The 16,468-nt window shown below is 37.8% G+C and overlaps 1 protein-coding gene across 2 annotated transcripts in view; it reads right to left on the bottom strand.

The window, feature by feature from the left end:
• The window catches only part of SDHAF3 (succinate dehydrogenase complex assembly factor 3), a 60,055-nt gene extending 45,342 nt beyond the window's left edge, over positions 1–14,713 (bottom strand). The window contains exon 1 of one of the 2 annotated variants that reach the window (XM_087423237.1): positions 14,473–14,713. In XM_087423237.1, the coding sequence (XP_087279363.1) occupies positions 14,473–14,646 (174 nt within the window). In that variant the 5' untranslated portion in view covers positions 14,647–14,713. The remainder of the gene's footprint in view (positions 1–14,472) is intronic. The other variant, XM_004431376.3, reaches the window with a different exon arrangement.
• Positions 14,714–16,468: the final 1,755 nt, after the last annotated feature.

The following is a 16,468-nucleotide window of genomic DNA, read 5'->3' as shown; positions in this document are numbered from 1 at the left end:
TTCCTTTCCAGTTTTTGACCTTAGTAATGTCATCTGACACTCAACTTGTTAAGGCCATCAACAAACAAATGGTTGGTTGGCCCTATTTACATTAGAAGACATATTTCTCCCAGATCACAGGACATTTCCAAAGGTTCCCTAACCCGCTGACTTCTTCCTCGGTTATTGAGGAAAGGCTTTACTTTCCATGGGATCTAACAGTACCCATGTTAAATCATGAGAGGATTCTCCTTTGCCTGACTATCCAGTAGGTTGAGCAGAGGATCTGAGAGATGGGGCCAAGATCCCAACGCTCTTAGCTTTAATTTGTATATACTTTCCCAGAGAAACAATGTAACAAATAGTAATTAGGCTCCCAGACAGCCCTGCAGAAAAACTCTATTTAACCACAGTGCAGTTAAAATATTACACAATGGCAATTACATTTTATTTTATTTCTTCATTATAAATCTACCATATTTAGGCTATATTATGGACTAAATAGTTTTTTATGGTTAATTCAGGTTAACAATATTTCAGTATCCAAACTAAAAGGTGGATGAATTATCATTAGCATCTTCCAAGTATTAAGCAGAGCAATAAACTGCTTGATATCATTAGACTACAGTAAGTAGAAAGCAAACATAATTAAAAGCAACACATACATCTACTTCTATAACTACAGACTAAGATAAAGCAAAAATTTTAAATAAAAATAAACCATTAAGATTTGGGATTCCAGTAATGATTTTAAGAAAGAAAGAATAAAAACTACTAAATAACTTTTTTAAACTTCGTATAACTTCACACTAGCGCTGTTACTAAGAAAATATAGTTTAAAAATATACTGTAATTAATATATGAATTCTTGCTACCCCCTTAATTTAGGGTGTAGAGCATATTTTGATAGCATTTAACTGAAAAGAATAGAACTAAAATAATCTGGTATGTCTCACTTATAAAAATTGCCAAATCTGAATTTGTTCTTCACATCAAACACAAATTAAATTTTCTTCTTTTTAGACACATGCATCGACATTTGTAGACAAACCCTATTTAAAACAAATTTGATGTATGCAAATGCAGGTTTACACAAAGAAATTATGTGCTGATTATTCACTTTACAAAAGGATTCACAAAAGAATTCCTTTAAATAGTAGGTTTGCCAGTATACTTAAAATATAGTTAAATTTCAAAAAAAATCAACTTATAAACAACTTTTCAGAAATATACTCATAGTATAAAGGCAGTTACAAAATATCAAGCCTCTAAAACTTCTAGTATTATAATCTTTGTCCCAATAGCTTGACAAATCTAACAGATAAAATTGGTGAAACTAATAAATTAAATAGCTGAAAATGGCATAGAAATACATATTTTAAATAGTTCTTAACTATATACTTTTATAACTATTCTAATAATATGAAACTACCAAATTCTTCTTTAGAATTATACGCAGAGACTAAACAATAGAGTCAGTATGGCTAAAGGTGACCTGAGAAACCAGAGCATAGAGTCGGCTTTGACCTCTTTGTGCAGGTAAGCCAGTACAAAAGAAGAAAAACCCAGAGATCCTCATCAGCATTGCAGTTTTTGTTCTTCCTTTGTGGTTTTCTAAGAAGTGCTCTGAGATGTAGAAGACAATGTCTAGGAAAAGAAAATCCAAATTTGATGATCCAGTAATGGAGCATTTTGGACCAACTAAGGGAAGAAGGAAGGATGCTAATGCCCCCGAATGGCCACTACTGGCTGACTTCCTGTTCTGTTCAGAATTCCACCCTGAGATCAAATCCACAAACCCTGGCATCTCCAGTGAAGACCAAATAGACGTGGAGTGATCTGACAGCAAAAAAGCAGCCTTACAATAGCAAGGTAGTGAGGCTGAAGGAGAAACAGGAAAAGGATTTAGCCAACTCAGGAAAATCTGATGGAGCAAAGAAAACAGATTATTGCCTGAAAAAACAGGAAGAGGAGGAAGGTGGGGAGGATGACAGATAGAAGGAAGAGAAGGAGGAGGTATCTAAGGAAGAGAGGAGGATGGAGAAACAAAACTGAATATCTATCTCCACATGAATTCCAGAGTAGGGAAAACACCATAATATGACTCTATGCAGTGTATCTGCCCTCATTAGATTTAATTACAAAATTAGAATATTATCATATTGCAGTTTCTAAAAGTACCCTAGAAATTTTAAGTGATTTACATGAAGTAACCAAGGGTGTTATGAGCACCCTGAAACTATATCAAAGTTGTACATATTTCCAAACATTTTAAAATAAGTTTTTCTCACTCTGTGCATCTTCCTCTTAGCCCTGTAGAGGCATTTAAAGATGTGTATGGCATTTTTTAAGCGGTGTTACCTATGCTTATTGGCTACAAATCCTGAGTTATCAATTGTACATATCTACAGCTTATAAAATGAATAAGTAACATAGACAAACTACTGAGGCCCGTGCTGGGAAGTGTGAGGTGGTGAACAAGATGCCTTTTGGAGGGGCCATAGTTTAGGGTATGTGCTGTGAAGCTGCACGCTGATGTTGTTGTAGTTGTTTTTGTATATCTGTATATGTGTATTTGCCAAGCCATCTGCCACCATCCTTAATTTGGAAGGGGGGAGGGGGTTCCCATGAGAAGTATATGGATTTTTTTAATTCAATGAGATAGTTTTTAAACAAACTGTAGACTTCATCTTCAGCAAAGAGTCACTGCATCAAAGTCCAGAAACCTTTGCTACTTAAACATACAATATGCAACATTCTGGTATTTTTTTGTATGTTTATAATGAATTTTTTTGAAAAAAATAAACCACTTATATATATATAACCACATACATATTTAAAATATATTCAAATAAATAATAAATATTCTAGTGTTTGAGAGCTTAGATATCAAAAATGCAATTTATTTAGAAACGTTTCAAGTTCTAGTGATTTAGGAGTACAGAAGAGCAAAACCTTGCAAATAAGATAAATATGATCCTCCCTTGGGAATTAAGCTAACTAAATCAACACACAATGGGAAGTATTGAATTCTCTCAAGGCCGTAAGACAAATTAGGTAGCTTAATCTAATAAACACAATAATAATACTTTGACAGACAGAAGGTGCTTAAAATAAAAATAAAGTATTAAGAGGGGCAAACTTGTTGATATGTGTTCAGCACTGTCCAGGGAAAAAAAAACAGTGAAGCACTAGGACCCCCGATGTTTTCTACTGTAAATGAAACAGATGTTTTCTACTGTAGACACAGTGAGGCCTGATGAAAAATCTCTCCTGCCTACCCACACCCCATTATTTTAATTCCATGTTTACTAGGCAAACTTCTAAACACGAATTCACTCTCCCAGAAAGCTTAATAGAGGTCCACAATCCCTTACTTGCAATTCTGAAGTCAAAGAAGTTTCCAAAAACAAAAGCTCTTTCAGAACTTATCTGGCAGCAAATTCTGACCAAAAGGGACATGAAGCCTTTCTTTACTCCACTAAATATGAACAAATGTTTTACTGAAGAAACATTAATGTATTTGACTACAGGGTACCACCCCAGATCTGAGACTGGGGTGTTTCTTAAAATTCAAACTCCTTATTACCTTTCTAAAATCTAAAAAATTCTGAATTCTGAGACAAATCTGAAAGAAGGTTCCCTGGATCTAAATGTAAATATTCTGACTCCTGGAAAAGGAGCCCCCTTAACCAGCCTCTTAACCAGCACCCCCAACCCTCCCCCCCCAACCCACAGAAATGAGTAAATCAGCATTCTGGTCTATACCACAATATTACATAAATTCAGTTAGTGTGAGTCCGATGACATTATTTGATTGTCTCTGGGTATACTGGTAAAATCCAACTCCAGACCTACAAGATCAATCAACCAGGACTTATAATCACAATCCTGGGTGGCACACACCTACCTTGAATCTCTTTCCTAAGCCTACTGGTTTCCAAGCCACTAAGTGAGCCTGTTTACCAGTCTTCCATCCTCTCTGACTGACCTGCTAGAAGACAAACCAGCAGTTAACCAATCTTCTCTCCCAGTCTGACCTCACTGTCAGCCTTCATGTAATCCTTCTACAATACTTAAAAAAAGAAAAGGTGAAAATTAAAATACAATAGATTTTTAACGGTTATTAAGCAGCAACTTAATTTTGATCAAATTAAGTTATTGGAGAATCAATGAGTATATAAGAGAATCGACGAGTATTTAAGTATGATCTCTAAGAAATTAAACATGAGAAGATTCTTCATGTTACTTAAAAAGACTTAATACTATACCAGATAGATGGCCCTAATGATTTTCTTCTGATCTCAGTGCAGAGCCCCAAAGATTCTAAATATGTCTTCTAGCGGTTGCAAAAAGAGTAACTAAAAAAAAACAAGAGTAACTAGATAAAGTTTAATTTTGAGTCTACATTTTTTTTTCAGCAATGCTTTATAGTTGTCAGTGTACAGGTTTGTACATCCTTTGTCTGAATTACCCCTTAGTATTTCATATTTTTGATGATAAATGGTATTTTTAAATTTCAATTGCCAAGTTTTCATTGCTAGTATATAAAAACACAGTTAATTTTTGTATATTGATCACATATCATACAACCTTGCTAACCTGACTTATTAACTCTAGTAGATTTTTTTGTAGATTCCATCAGACTTTCTACATAGACAATCATATAATCTGTGAATAAAGACAGTTTTCTTTCTTTCTTTCCAATCTGGATGCCTTTTATTTCTTCTTGTCTTATTTCAGTTGCCACTTACTATGCTGACCAGAAGTCTTCACATTTAGATTTTTTTATTTCATTTACAAAACTCAGTAAGAAATCATATAAAATATATGACTGATATTACTTACTAAACATGAAGAAGTCTAAGTTTAAACTACAAAATTTAAAGGGCAAACTTAGGAAATATATTTATAAAGTGCTGGTTTTTGACTCATTGAATGTGTTTGCCTCCAGGGTTTTCTGACACAAGACTTAAGATAACAAAAATATTGAATACATCCAACTGCATTTTTAAAAGTAACATTTATTGGCTTTCTTATAATCACTAAAGTAGCATATGATCTTTGCAGAGAATCTGTAAATTGTGAGGTACAAGGAAGGGAAATTACAATTATCCTTAATCATATCGTCCAAAGATAAACACTGTTTATGTTTAATTGTATCATGAGCAGTTTTCCACGTCATTAATTCTTCTGAAACACCACTTCTAACAGCTGCATACTAACTCATCCATCATCTGGCTATGTTATAATTTCATTCTTCTCTATCATTGGACATCTACCCTGCTTTAAATTTTTTACTATTACCATATACATGCAGCACAGCAATTGACATCTTTGTATATAAATCACAGACTGACCTCTTACTAGAGTCCCTTTGCTCCATTCTTTTATTAAAGCTGTTAGTGTTTTCCCTATCCAAGCTAAATAAGGTCTTTTTATTTTATTTTATTAATCATTTTATTTATTTTTTTAAAGAGTTTATTTATTTATTTATTTTCCCCCCAAAGCCCCACTAGATAGTTGTATGTTGTAGTTCCACATCCTCCTAGCTGCTCTATGTGGGACGCGGCCTCAGTATGGCCGGAGAAGTGGTGCGTCAGTGCGCTCCCGGGATCCGAACCCGGGCCGCCAGCAGCAGAGCGCGCGCACTTAACCGCTAAGCCACGGGGCCAGCCCAGGTCTTTTTATATTAATGCTATCAGTCATATATCATATTAATCCCAAATATATTCCATTTGCCTTTTTAACTATTTTTTAATTTGGGAGTTACTAATTTTATGTTAATTGTATCCGTATTACAAATACAAATAAAATGTACTGTATTTTTATTACCCAGTCTATTACTATAGTAATGTATAACCCTAAAACTAACAGAAAAGAGTAAAGAGAAAAATCAGTGTTGCCAATGAAAAGTGTAAAGCAGGTTAAGCCATTTGATATAGTTTTAACTCATTTCCTAATATTATCATATATTAGAGGTAAAAGAGAACTTTATGGTCCATCCTTAATTTCAAGGGTAAAATATTATTTCCTCTACTGAGAGAACTGAGGGCCAAAGAAACCTTCCAAAAATTACATAGGAAACATATATATGTCTGACTAGTACAATAGTTTAACAGTTATATTGCAGCAACTTATATTCTCATTTCATTACTGAAAAAATCGTTGAGAGAGCAATGTGTGGCAATTAGCATCTTGGGCTAATAAACATAAAAATAAATCATTACTTAAACAATACTTAAATATTTGTTTGCTATGCTAAAAGTATAGAAGACAAAAAACATGATTAAGAAGCTTCCCTTTGCCTTAGGAAAAATACAAAAAATGGAGGAAGAATCAAATAAAAAATAAATTGTAGTATGCAAACAAGCAAAATTCAAAGAAAAAAAATCTATAACCATTTTACATTGCAAAAGTTGAATAGTTTTGTTGGAAACACTCATTTCCAAAATCTTAACTTGACTTTCACGAGGTTAGAGCACAAGATTTTTGTCCTGTCTAGCTGTGTGAGACCAAACAAGTCATTTTACTTCTATAGGTTTTGGTTTCCTCATCTTTAAAATGAAAGAACTGAGGATTTCCAGTTCAAGATGGCAGACTGGAGAAATCACAGAAGCTTATTTCTTATTTCCACTCCTTTCCAAAACCCCATTCAACTGAAAGTAAAGAAATTTTTAAAAGGAGTAATCCATAATGACTAAGAGAACACAAACGGAGCCACTAGCAGCCAAGAGAGTTCAACAAATTTCTCAAGATGGAAAGCAGGTAGAGGAACATAACTAATAAAACAGTGTAGCTAGAGGAAGCCTCAGCTGAGAATACAAAACAGAGAATACAGCTGAAGATAAAGCCAAACTGCCAGAACCAGTGGAACACAAACACCAGGCAGGTAAGGAAATCAGGAGTGAGAAGCAAATCCAAGGGAGATACACTGCAACTCTGAAACCCTAGCAATAATGTTCCAATCAACAAGCCTACCTGTATGCAGAGTTCTCAGTTTCTTATTGCTTTACTTGTAAAATATGGACAGAAAACCAAAATTCACAAGATATCTGAAACATGAAAGAGACCAAAATAAAATGAAAAATGTTCCGAGAAGAAGAAATAAATTAGGGAATAGAAAAGAATATATTGCTCTTTATTATAAGCCCTTCTACACTAATTTTTCAATGATGTGCATACATTATATCAATCTTTTTAAAAAGTTTAAATGCATTGACTAAAAAAATAAGTTTACTGAAGTAATCTGAAGCTCCCTTTCAGTCAATTCTAACGCTCCCTATGTAAAATTTCAGACATTTGTTCTTATTAAGCAACCTCATAGAACAGCAAGTAAAACCAGTAAAATTAATAATATGCACATACATATAATCCTTTATCTTCTTAAATTCTGTGCAAAAACTTACTTCAAATTTTTAAGACTGTGTGTTATTTATAAACGCACATACACACACCCCTACAGACACGTACAGATGTTTTAGAACCACAACCACTAGCGTATTAATATTATCGTGCCATCACCATTTTAAATCCATAAATTCAAATAAATTTTAAATCATTTAAATAAAAGGAACATACCTCTATGTTCCAATAACATAGTATAAAGTCAAAAATATATACAATATTAATCAAATTATAATTTTTTTAAAACACCTTTAGTTACTTTATAACATAAGCATTGTTGTAACACATCTCATGGCACTAATAAAAGTTAAATATTTCTAAATAAAAACAGTATCTTAAAACCTTCACTAAAAATCCAAATGCTTCAGAAATGGAGAGAAAAAAGAAACATTTTATGTTCCAAATAAACACTGTTTCATATCCTCTCCTTTATCCCTTTTTCAACCATTAGTTAAGGACCACAACATGGCTAAAAGTTTTTAAAAGGAAAAGGTTAATGTAGAAAACATACATGTGTGCCACAACACCATTCAATCATTCAATAAAGCATCACAAAAACACCACATTGAGTAACATGCAGAATAAACAGTACAACGGAGAGGTTCCCAAATGACTCCCTCATAGTTGATAGATGTACCCCCCACACATACAATCCAACCACTGAACAGAGAGGTAATTCATTCCTCTTCTCCTGCAAGCTAAAATACAAACTACAAATCAAGATGTTCAAAAGCAACCAAATGAGGTCCCCAAATTAGGTAAGAGAGGCGTACAATTATAAAAACTGCAAAATAGCCATCCAACCCTAATTATACTAAGTTAAGGAAACTCTAAATATAGGTGACATGCAACTTAATCATATATTTTTTATCTGATGATCCACTTTAAAGTCATAAATAAGAAAAAGATATCCCATGTGAGTTACAAATGGATGGTTACATGAACTCTGAAGCACTTCCTCCTCTCTAAAACAAATACAACAAAAAAGCAAATGTTATACTATGATATCCAGACTATCATACAAATCTAAAGAATTAAACATAATCAAGAAGGAATGTTCCTTTGCAGAAGTAGCTAGGAACAACTAAATACAGAAGAAGAAAAGAACAGAACAGTTCCAGCACTACATTACTACCTTCACTCTCTAAACTCCTAAATGTTAGTGGTCTATCTTTGACCACCTTCCTCTATGATATACCCAACCTGAGCACTTTCATCCACACCTTTGGACCATCAACGACAGATAATGAATTCCAAATCTCTATCTCCAGCCACAACCTGCCTCTTGAGTATCAGACCAATTACATCTCAGAACATCTCCACTTGACTGTCCCACTAGAATTTTTAACACAAAATGTAACCATACGGAACTCATTCCCCACCCGCTCCTCCTATATACCTATTCTGGTTATCGGTATCAAGTTCCAAAACCTGGGAGTAATGCATTCTATTTCTTCTCCCGTCACTAATCCTATATCAGTCACCAATCAAGTCCCATTCTACCTGAAAAAGAATAACATATAAATTTATACTCTCCATTCTCAATACCTCTGTCTTGGCGCAGGCACATATATATTTGGGATTACTATATCTCTCCTAACAGTTCTCCCTATCTTCAATCTGGCTCATTCTTCATTCTTTCATATTGCCGCTAAAGTGATCTTTCTTGAATATAATTTGAATCATTTCCAACACTGCTTAAAATCTTCCAATGATTCAAAATAAAAATCTAAAATCCTTAGCAGAATATCCTTTATCTCTTCATCTCTTTCTAATGTCCCATAGAAGACACTAAATGCCAAACACATCACTGCAGATCCTGGAAAAAGTCATACTCTTTCTTACCTCAATACCTTTGCATATGTTATTCCCTCTTTCTAGAAAGTCTTTTTCTTGACATGGTGACACTGACTTGCTCAAGACTCAGCTCAGACATTATATGTGGCCTTCAACTTCCTCCATTCCCTCCTTGCCCCCATAACATTTAAAAGACACCCTTTCATATTTTAATTGTCTATGATACTCTACTAAACGTTGGACACTGTGCAAGTAAAATATATTATTCATCTTTGTGTCCCACAATGCCTAGCACTTTGCCTGGCAATAATAAGTGATCAATAACTACTTACAGAATGTTTAAGCCTTTTTGCTTTTTCCAGAAACAGAACTTCCACTATAAACCTTCCCCAACAGACAGAGAGCAAAGCAGTTACTTAAGAAAAACAGAAACAAGGCAAGAAAGGAACAGACATAAACAAATGGGGCAGAAAAGGGAAACTCTTCACAGAGGCTCCTGAGAGCTGTTTTTACTTTTTGTCTCATATTCGATCACAAACATGTTTTACTTGTTATTTAATCTTCAACGGTTATTCTGATTTCCCAGAAAATAAGTGGTAAGAAGTTCTTTTCTCCACAACTGGGTAGGTACAGAGAGAAAAATGGAAAGCATTACCTAAATCAGCTATTCTTAAAAACTGAGCATAGTTAGAACTTTAAAAATGCCATAGTGAGTAAGACCCTCGATCTACCCAGCCCCAATTCCACTTCTCATAGTTGCCTCCGAAAAGACCTGGGAGTAAGATTACGATGGATATTTTACCAATCAGTTATCGAACATTCTCCCTAACAGATTCCCAACATCTCTTCCTAAACTTATGTTTTTTTCCTTATGGTAAGGAATTATACAAATTCACTATTTACTCTGTAAATATGCATTTACATTTTTATCCTTAAGATAAAATAAAATACTTTCCTCCTGCCTTCCCCCAAATAGTCCTTGAACAGAAATTTCCCCAGCTGAATTCCTTCTAATATTTGCCACAGTTTTCCATGATCACAAATGAAGGGAACAGAGAACTCTCCTCCTGATACTCGGGCCTTTAACATTCCTAATCCTTCCCCTTTCTTTTCTCCAGTGGTACCCACACCCAATTTTGCCCTTTAAAGTAAAACAAATTCAGAATCCATTCAAGTTCATAAGTAATTTTAGAAGTGTGTGAGAGAATCCCAGAGACCAAATCCCATACAGTACAGTAAGTCCACAATTGTGTTACTCTCAGTTAGCTTAATATAAACATCAGCATCAAGCTAGTAATACTCATATAACATGTGTCAAGCTTGTAATCATCATTAACCAAAAAAACAAGAAATCCATGTGTTAAAGATGACATGAGTGCCATCATATTAAAATAGAGCCAGTGGAGGAAGATGGGCAGGGATGTTCGCCCAGGGCCAGTTTTCCTCAGCAAAAAGAGGAGGATTGGCAGATGTTAGCTCATGGCTGATCTTCCTCACAATAAAAATAAATAAATAAATAAAAATAAAAATAAATAAATAAATAAAATAGAGCCAGAGCAGCCATTTCAGAGGGATTGCCTTACACGTCTTGTTTTCTTTATCTTTCAAACTGCGTCTTGTTTTCTTTATTTTTCAAACTGGACCAAACTGCCAACATTCCAATAAGTCAGTAAAGACAAGAATATCCTGTTTGTAAGGACTGATAAAACTGGACTTTGCTGATGATCGAATCGCTAACCAATCAATGAAGTACAAGTCTGGCCTTTTGCCTGATGACCAAATCTCAAGCCAATCTATGAAGTACAAACCTGGCCTCGCCTCATCGAGCACCAATGAACTCTTCTTTAACACAACTCACCTCATCCTCCCTGTTTCCCATAAAAACCCTAAGCCCCTCTCCTGTAACCAGAGCACATTTTGGGTTTATGCCTAAATCTGTGTCTCCTGAATTGCAATTCTAATTGCCTAAATAAATATCTGCTGTTCAAACTGTACTGATTTTTCCTTGATCAACACATGCCCCATAACTAGTTGTATCAAGTATAACACAATCATAAATTATGTCACATAGGGGGGAAAAAAAGACTTAGAAGGCTGAAGTATATTACTCTCCAGGATCACTGCCCTAGCCAAGTTTTTCTCCCCTCCAAGTTTTTCTCCCCTCCAAGTTTTTCTCTAGCCCTCATCTTGGAAAAGAGAAACTAGCTCTCTTGATAGAATCCACCCCACCCCTTCCAACTCCCAGGCTTAAATTGAGCTGCTTTGCAACTGTGAGAATTATTATTTTATCCAAATAATTAAATCACTAGGTTTAAACTTACCTTTACCCAGCTGCCAACTCATTAACTACAGGGCCCTAGTGGTACCAGCTCAACACAAGGTTGACATAAGGGAAGCCATATTGTAGAAAGGAAACCATCCTGTAACTTTGAATGACCTCTGATTAACCCAGCTGGATACATGCCCTCCAGGAGATATACACGCTCTGTAGATTTTATGGCCCCTGCTTGTGTATGTACCTCCCAGCTGTGATAAGACAATAACTTCGTTCGAGTTCCCTAAGAATGTGATGACCCCCAAACAGAGATTCTATGCTGATATCCATGACAACTGAAAGATCTGATGTAACACCACAGGGTCAACATTCCTAACCCCCTCCCCTAGAACCCATTGGCCTATATACTGCTTCAAGATTCTGTGCCCTGCTTAAGATGGTTCTTTAGGACACTAGTCCTCTATCCTCTGATTTGCTAGCTTATCGCTTAATAAATGCCCTTTCTCTGCCACCATCTTGCCTCTTGACGACTGGCTTTTATCTTGCAGCGAGCAGATCATGCCCTTTGCACAGTAACACTACCCTCATGGAATACATTTTTCTACATTCCAAAAAATGCTAGATCAATAACGGGGAAGAAAGGACAACACTTCCCTACAGAAATACTCCAATTAATAAATTCAGAAGGAATGAGGGAAATAGAAAATCACCTAAATTAGAACACAATGACAAGATCCATCAATGAATGCTAAAATTAGTCGGAAAAGTTTAAGGAGAAAGAGGACACTTGTATAGCCTCAGAGTATCTCCCCCCAAATACGCATTAATTTCAAAAGGGAAAATAGTAACTTTACAGTGGAGGAACCTGGCAGATATCACCTTAGCCAAGTGATCACAGTTAACATCACCAGTAATAACAAGTCATGTTGATATCATGTGCCTTCTGATAAGATGTGTTGAGAAGAGCACATCACCCTTGTGGTGTCCTTACCAATAATGCAGAACATCAATCTAATCACGAGAAGACACAGACAGATCCAAATTGAGAGATATTTTACAAAATAACTGACCAATACTTTTTTAAAAACTGTCAAGGACACGAAAGATAAAAGATTGAGGAACTGTCATAGACTAGAGGAAATTAAGGAGACAGGATGACTAAATACAACATGGGATCCTGGATTGGATCGTGGAACAGAATAACATTAGTGAAAATACTGGCAAAATGTGATTATAGCCTGTAGTTAACAGTACTGTAGCAATATTAATTCTGTAGTTTTGATAATTACACCATGGTTATATAAAATGTTAGCATAAGGGGAAGCTGGGTGTAGGACGTATGGGAACTCTGTACTGTCTCTGTAACTCTTCTGTAAGTATAAAATTATTTCCAGAGTTAAAAAAAAAAAAAAGGCTGAATTCCTGACACCAAGCCTCCTAGGTCAACCAACATATTTTTTATTTACCCAGGTTTTTTAAATGTCACTCTCTCTCCTCCAGCCTATTATCAATTTATTCTGAGTTCTGACTCTTTCCCTAAAAAGCTCCCAAGTTTTTATACTTTAGGATCTCTCATTGTGCCCTTATTTCTCCCCAACACAGAACTAGACTTTCCTTCCCGTCCTGCCACAAACTGACCTGGCTTAAAAGATACCCCTTAACAAACAACTTAATATCTAATAGTTTCATTGCAATGAACAATTTACAAAGTGCTTTTAAATATATACAAACACTAATTTAGAGGTGCATATTATAAATACTGTTGTTATTTTATAGATAAGAAAATAAGACTAGGAAAAATTAAATGATCTGACATTTAATAAATGCCAAACCTGAATTTGAATCCAGTTCTTCTGGCTCTAAGACCAAATTACCATATTAAAAGAAAGCAGTCTGCATTTAAAAAGATCCAACTTCCCTGGCTCCAGGCAGGCTACATCTACCTAATACACATGATTTTTAGGAAAGTTCTAAATTTCACCAGTCCTAAATGTCCCTCCTGCAAGTTTCAATGATTCTACAATCAAGAATTCTGGGATTCAGTGAAAAAGCTCTACGTTCACCCTAACCATAACCTTTATGATTTTTTTAAAAACAGACTTCAGTCATCTCTTCAGCCACCAACTTTTTAGGCTGAAAAATCGCTTACCTCTGTTCTTATACCAACACTGCTGCACGCTTTCAAATACCTGAGATGTTGCTCTAAGCTTCAATTCCATTCATTTCTTGTTATTTGCAACTAAGAACTAGAGGCACTCCTGCAAGGCCCCCTATCTCACGAAATACTCTAAACATCTTTCCTTTCACTCAAAAAAAAAGTCAAAGGGCTAATCTCTAATGCATATGACCGCCTAAGATTTAGTGCAACGACGCACAGCAATGTAACCAAGTAAGGTGACTCGAGACTCCGAAGAAACCATCTTTCACGTGACTGAACTCTAATCCTCCCCACCCCCACCCAGTCTTATCTGATTTCTCTATCAGTCCACTGAGAACATTATCAAGACCCAACAAAGAGCACTGACGTTTTTTAAAAATATATATAGTAATTATGGAAATAAGTCTGAAAACTAAGTAATGAGAAAACCATTAAGGTATTAACAGGCGTCTGCTACGTGCCAGGCAGTGGAGACGTCACAAAGCTGCTGAGACGGTAAGCTGTTCGAGCAGTGGACGGCGGTCTGCTCAATGCTGTCACCTCCCATGCTCACCCCTCCAGCGCCCGGCACGCGCACGAGCTCAAAAAGTTGAACTGAATTGGAGACGCCGATGTAACGGAATCTGCTCCAGCGAGGAAACCGTGGGAGAAACAGACGGGCTTGGGATGTGACTTTGGGAAGTAGTGTTTGAACAGCTTTGCCCTGTTTAATTCAAACGGAACAGGCTGCCGCTGCGTTTGCTCCTGCGCGGGGCCCGGGAAACCGGCCGGGACAGGCGGCCTTTCGCAGGGACACACCCGGCCACCTCTGAAGACCCCAAGGGTCTGGGGCGAGGAACAGGGGGCAGTCACTTGCCTCCCATTCCTGCAAGAAACGCTGGGCCTCGTCAGAACCAACGGTCTTGTGTCTCCTAAACTCGTCCTTCACGTACTGGTCGCCGAGCGCTTTGAGGTCCGGGGGCAGAGCCCGGTGCAGCAGCAGGATGCGCCGGTACAAGGCCCGGACCCGCGAGACGTGCCGGGCAGGCATAGCGCCGCGCGCGGACCGCACAGGGCGCCTGCGCAAAGGGACGGCGCGTGCCCGCCCCCTCAGAAGCCGGGGATTAGTGAACCGGAACACAAGCGGAAGACGGCCCGCCACCTTTATCCGGTTTGGTCCTCTCTAAAATCAGGACCTTCCGGAAACCCGAGCTGCAGTGGCGGGCAGGAAACGGGCCGGTCCTTGTCTGGGAGGGGCGTGGCTTTCGTGGAGTCGCGCCTGCGCAGCGACTGCTCAAGGGGTGTGTCAGGGACAGAGAGGATGCCAACGAAAAATCTGGTGTGGGCCAGTTGTCACCCCTCAGTCACAGCGTGTCATCTTTTTCATTCACCTTCCCCCCTTCCCTCCTGACAAAGGCCCGAGAAAGCCTTAGTCAAAATCGGGCTCCTCCAGGAAGCCTTCCATGATTAGCTCAGCCCACTTCAGGCGTCTTACAGTGTCCTGCGTTCTGTGAGAGGGATCAGAGTGGGATTAATCTCTCCATTCAGGAGCCCACCAACCCAAGCAAGTACTTTGCACAGTGCTGTGCTACTAATATGCACCCTGAAGGCGTGGCCTCTTTCCTGTAAGTCTAGTGAGCCTTGAGCCGGCAAGTTTCATTAACTCAAATCAGGTTGGCTACAGAACAATCATTGGGAAGCATTTTAAAGGTATTGTTTCCAGGGCCACGATTCTGGCGATTCTGATTAAATAGTCTGAGATGGAAACGGTAGAATCAGGACGTTTACAAACCGCGTTTTGCAAAGGCGATACTGAAAGTGTGACTGGTGTTGGGGCCCCGGGCAGGCCACCCCAAAATATCCCATAATAGTAGATTGATTATTTTGAATTAGAGTTACTTGAGAAGCAAAAAAGAGCATTCTAACCCTCCTGCCTGTGTTCCTCCTGAAATCAGGAAGTAAATCTCCCATGTGAAAGGGAAAGGCACTCTCTCTGAATCCTTACCACCAGAGCTAGGGATTCAGGGTGGGGAAGCCTGCGTACACAAACCTGGCTAATTTACTGTCTCAAGCCTAAATTCTGCTTAAATCCCTCACTAATTGTGTACTTCAAATCTAAGTTTCTTTGTCCTGTCATTCCTCACAAATTTATTGTTTCTTTGTGTAAAAGATACATATACTGCCTGCTTTGTTCACTCTCCCGGCATGATTTTTCTATGATCTCCAAGTAGATGTTAAACTGGGTTTTCCTTCTGTTAACCTGGCCTTGTGTCAATGCTATTATTAGTCCAGCCATCAGAACACAAGAAGGGTAGAAAGGGGATCTTCCCCTCCAGGACACCTGCTTCCAAAACTGGTGGCAACTTGGCCTTGTTCTTTCTCTCCCATCACACCTTTCGTCCTTCAGCAAATGCTGATGCTTCCACCAACAAAATATATGCAGAATTTGACCACTTCTCACCATGCCCTCCACCACAATCGTCTCTCTTTACTGCACATTGTGGTAGCATCTGATGTTCCTGCCTCTGGCCAGTCATGATCCACCTAAACTGAAAAGCAAATCATGCACTCCTCTGCTCCACAAAGTCCTCCGGTGGTTCTCATCAGTCAAACCCAAAGTCTCTCCAACTGCTTCGCTCTCTAAACTTTCTCCTACTGCTCTCTCCCTAGTTGGCCAGTTCCAGCCACGCTGGCCTTCCAGCTCCTAGTTCATCTTAGAACAGGCCAGGCACACTCCCAACTGAGGGCCTTGACACTTGCTGTTCCCTCTGCTTGCAATGCTCTGCCACATACATCTTTTTGACTAACACCTTTATTTCACCGGGCTCATGACTTCGGGTCCCCTTCTGATGAGAGCCTCCCTAGGGACCATA

Source organism: Ceratotherium simum, chromosome 1 (assembly GCF_057802395.1).
Source record: "Ceratotherium simum simum isolate JZ-2026a chromosome 1, ASM5780239v1, whole genome shotgun sequence".
In the NCBI taxonomy this organism is placed as follows: domain Eukaryota; kingdom Metazoa; phylum Chordata; class Mammalia; order Perissodactyla; family Rhinocerotidae; genus Ceratotherium; species Ceratotherium simum.
The sequence above is the reverse complement of the archived record's forward strand: the minus strand, read 5'-3'. Positions and strand labels throughout refer to the sequence as shown.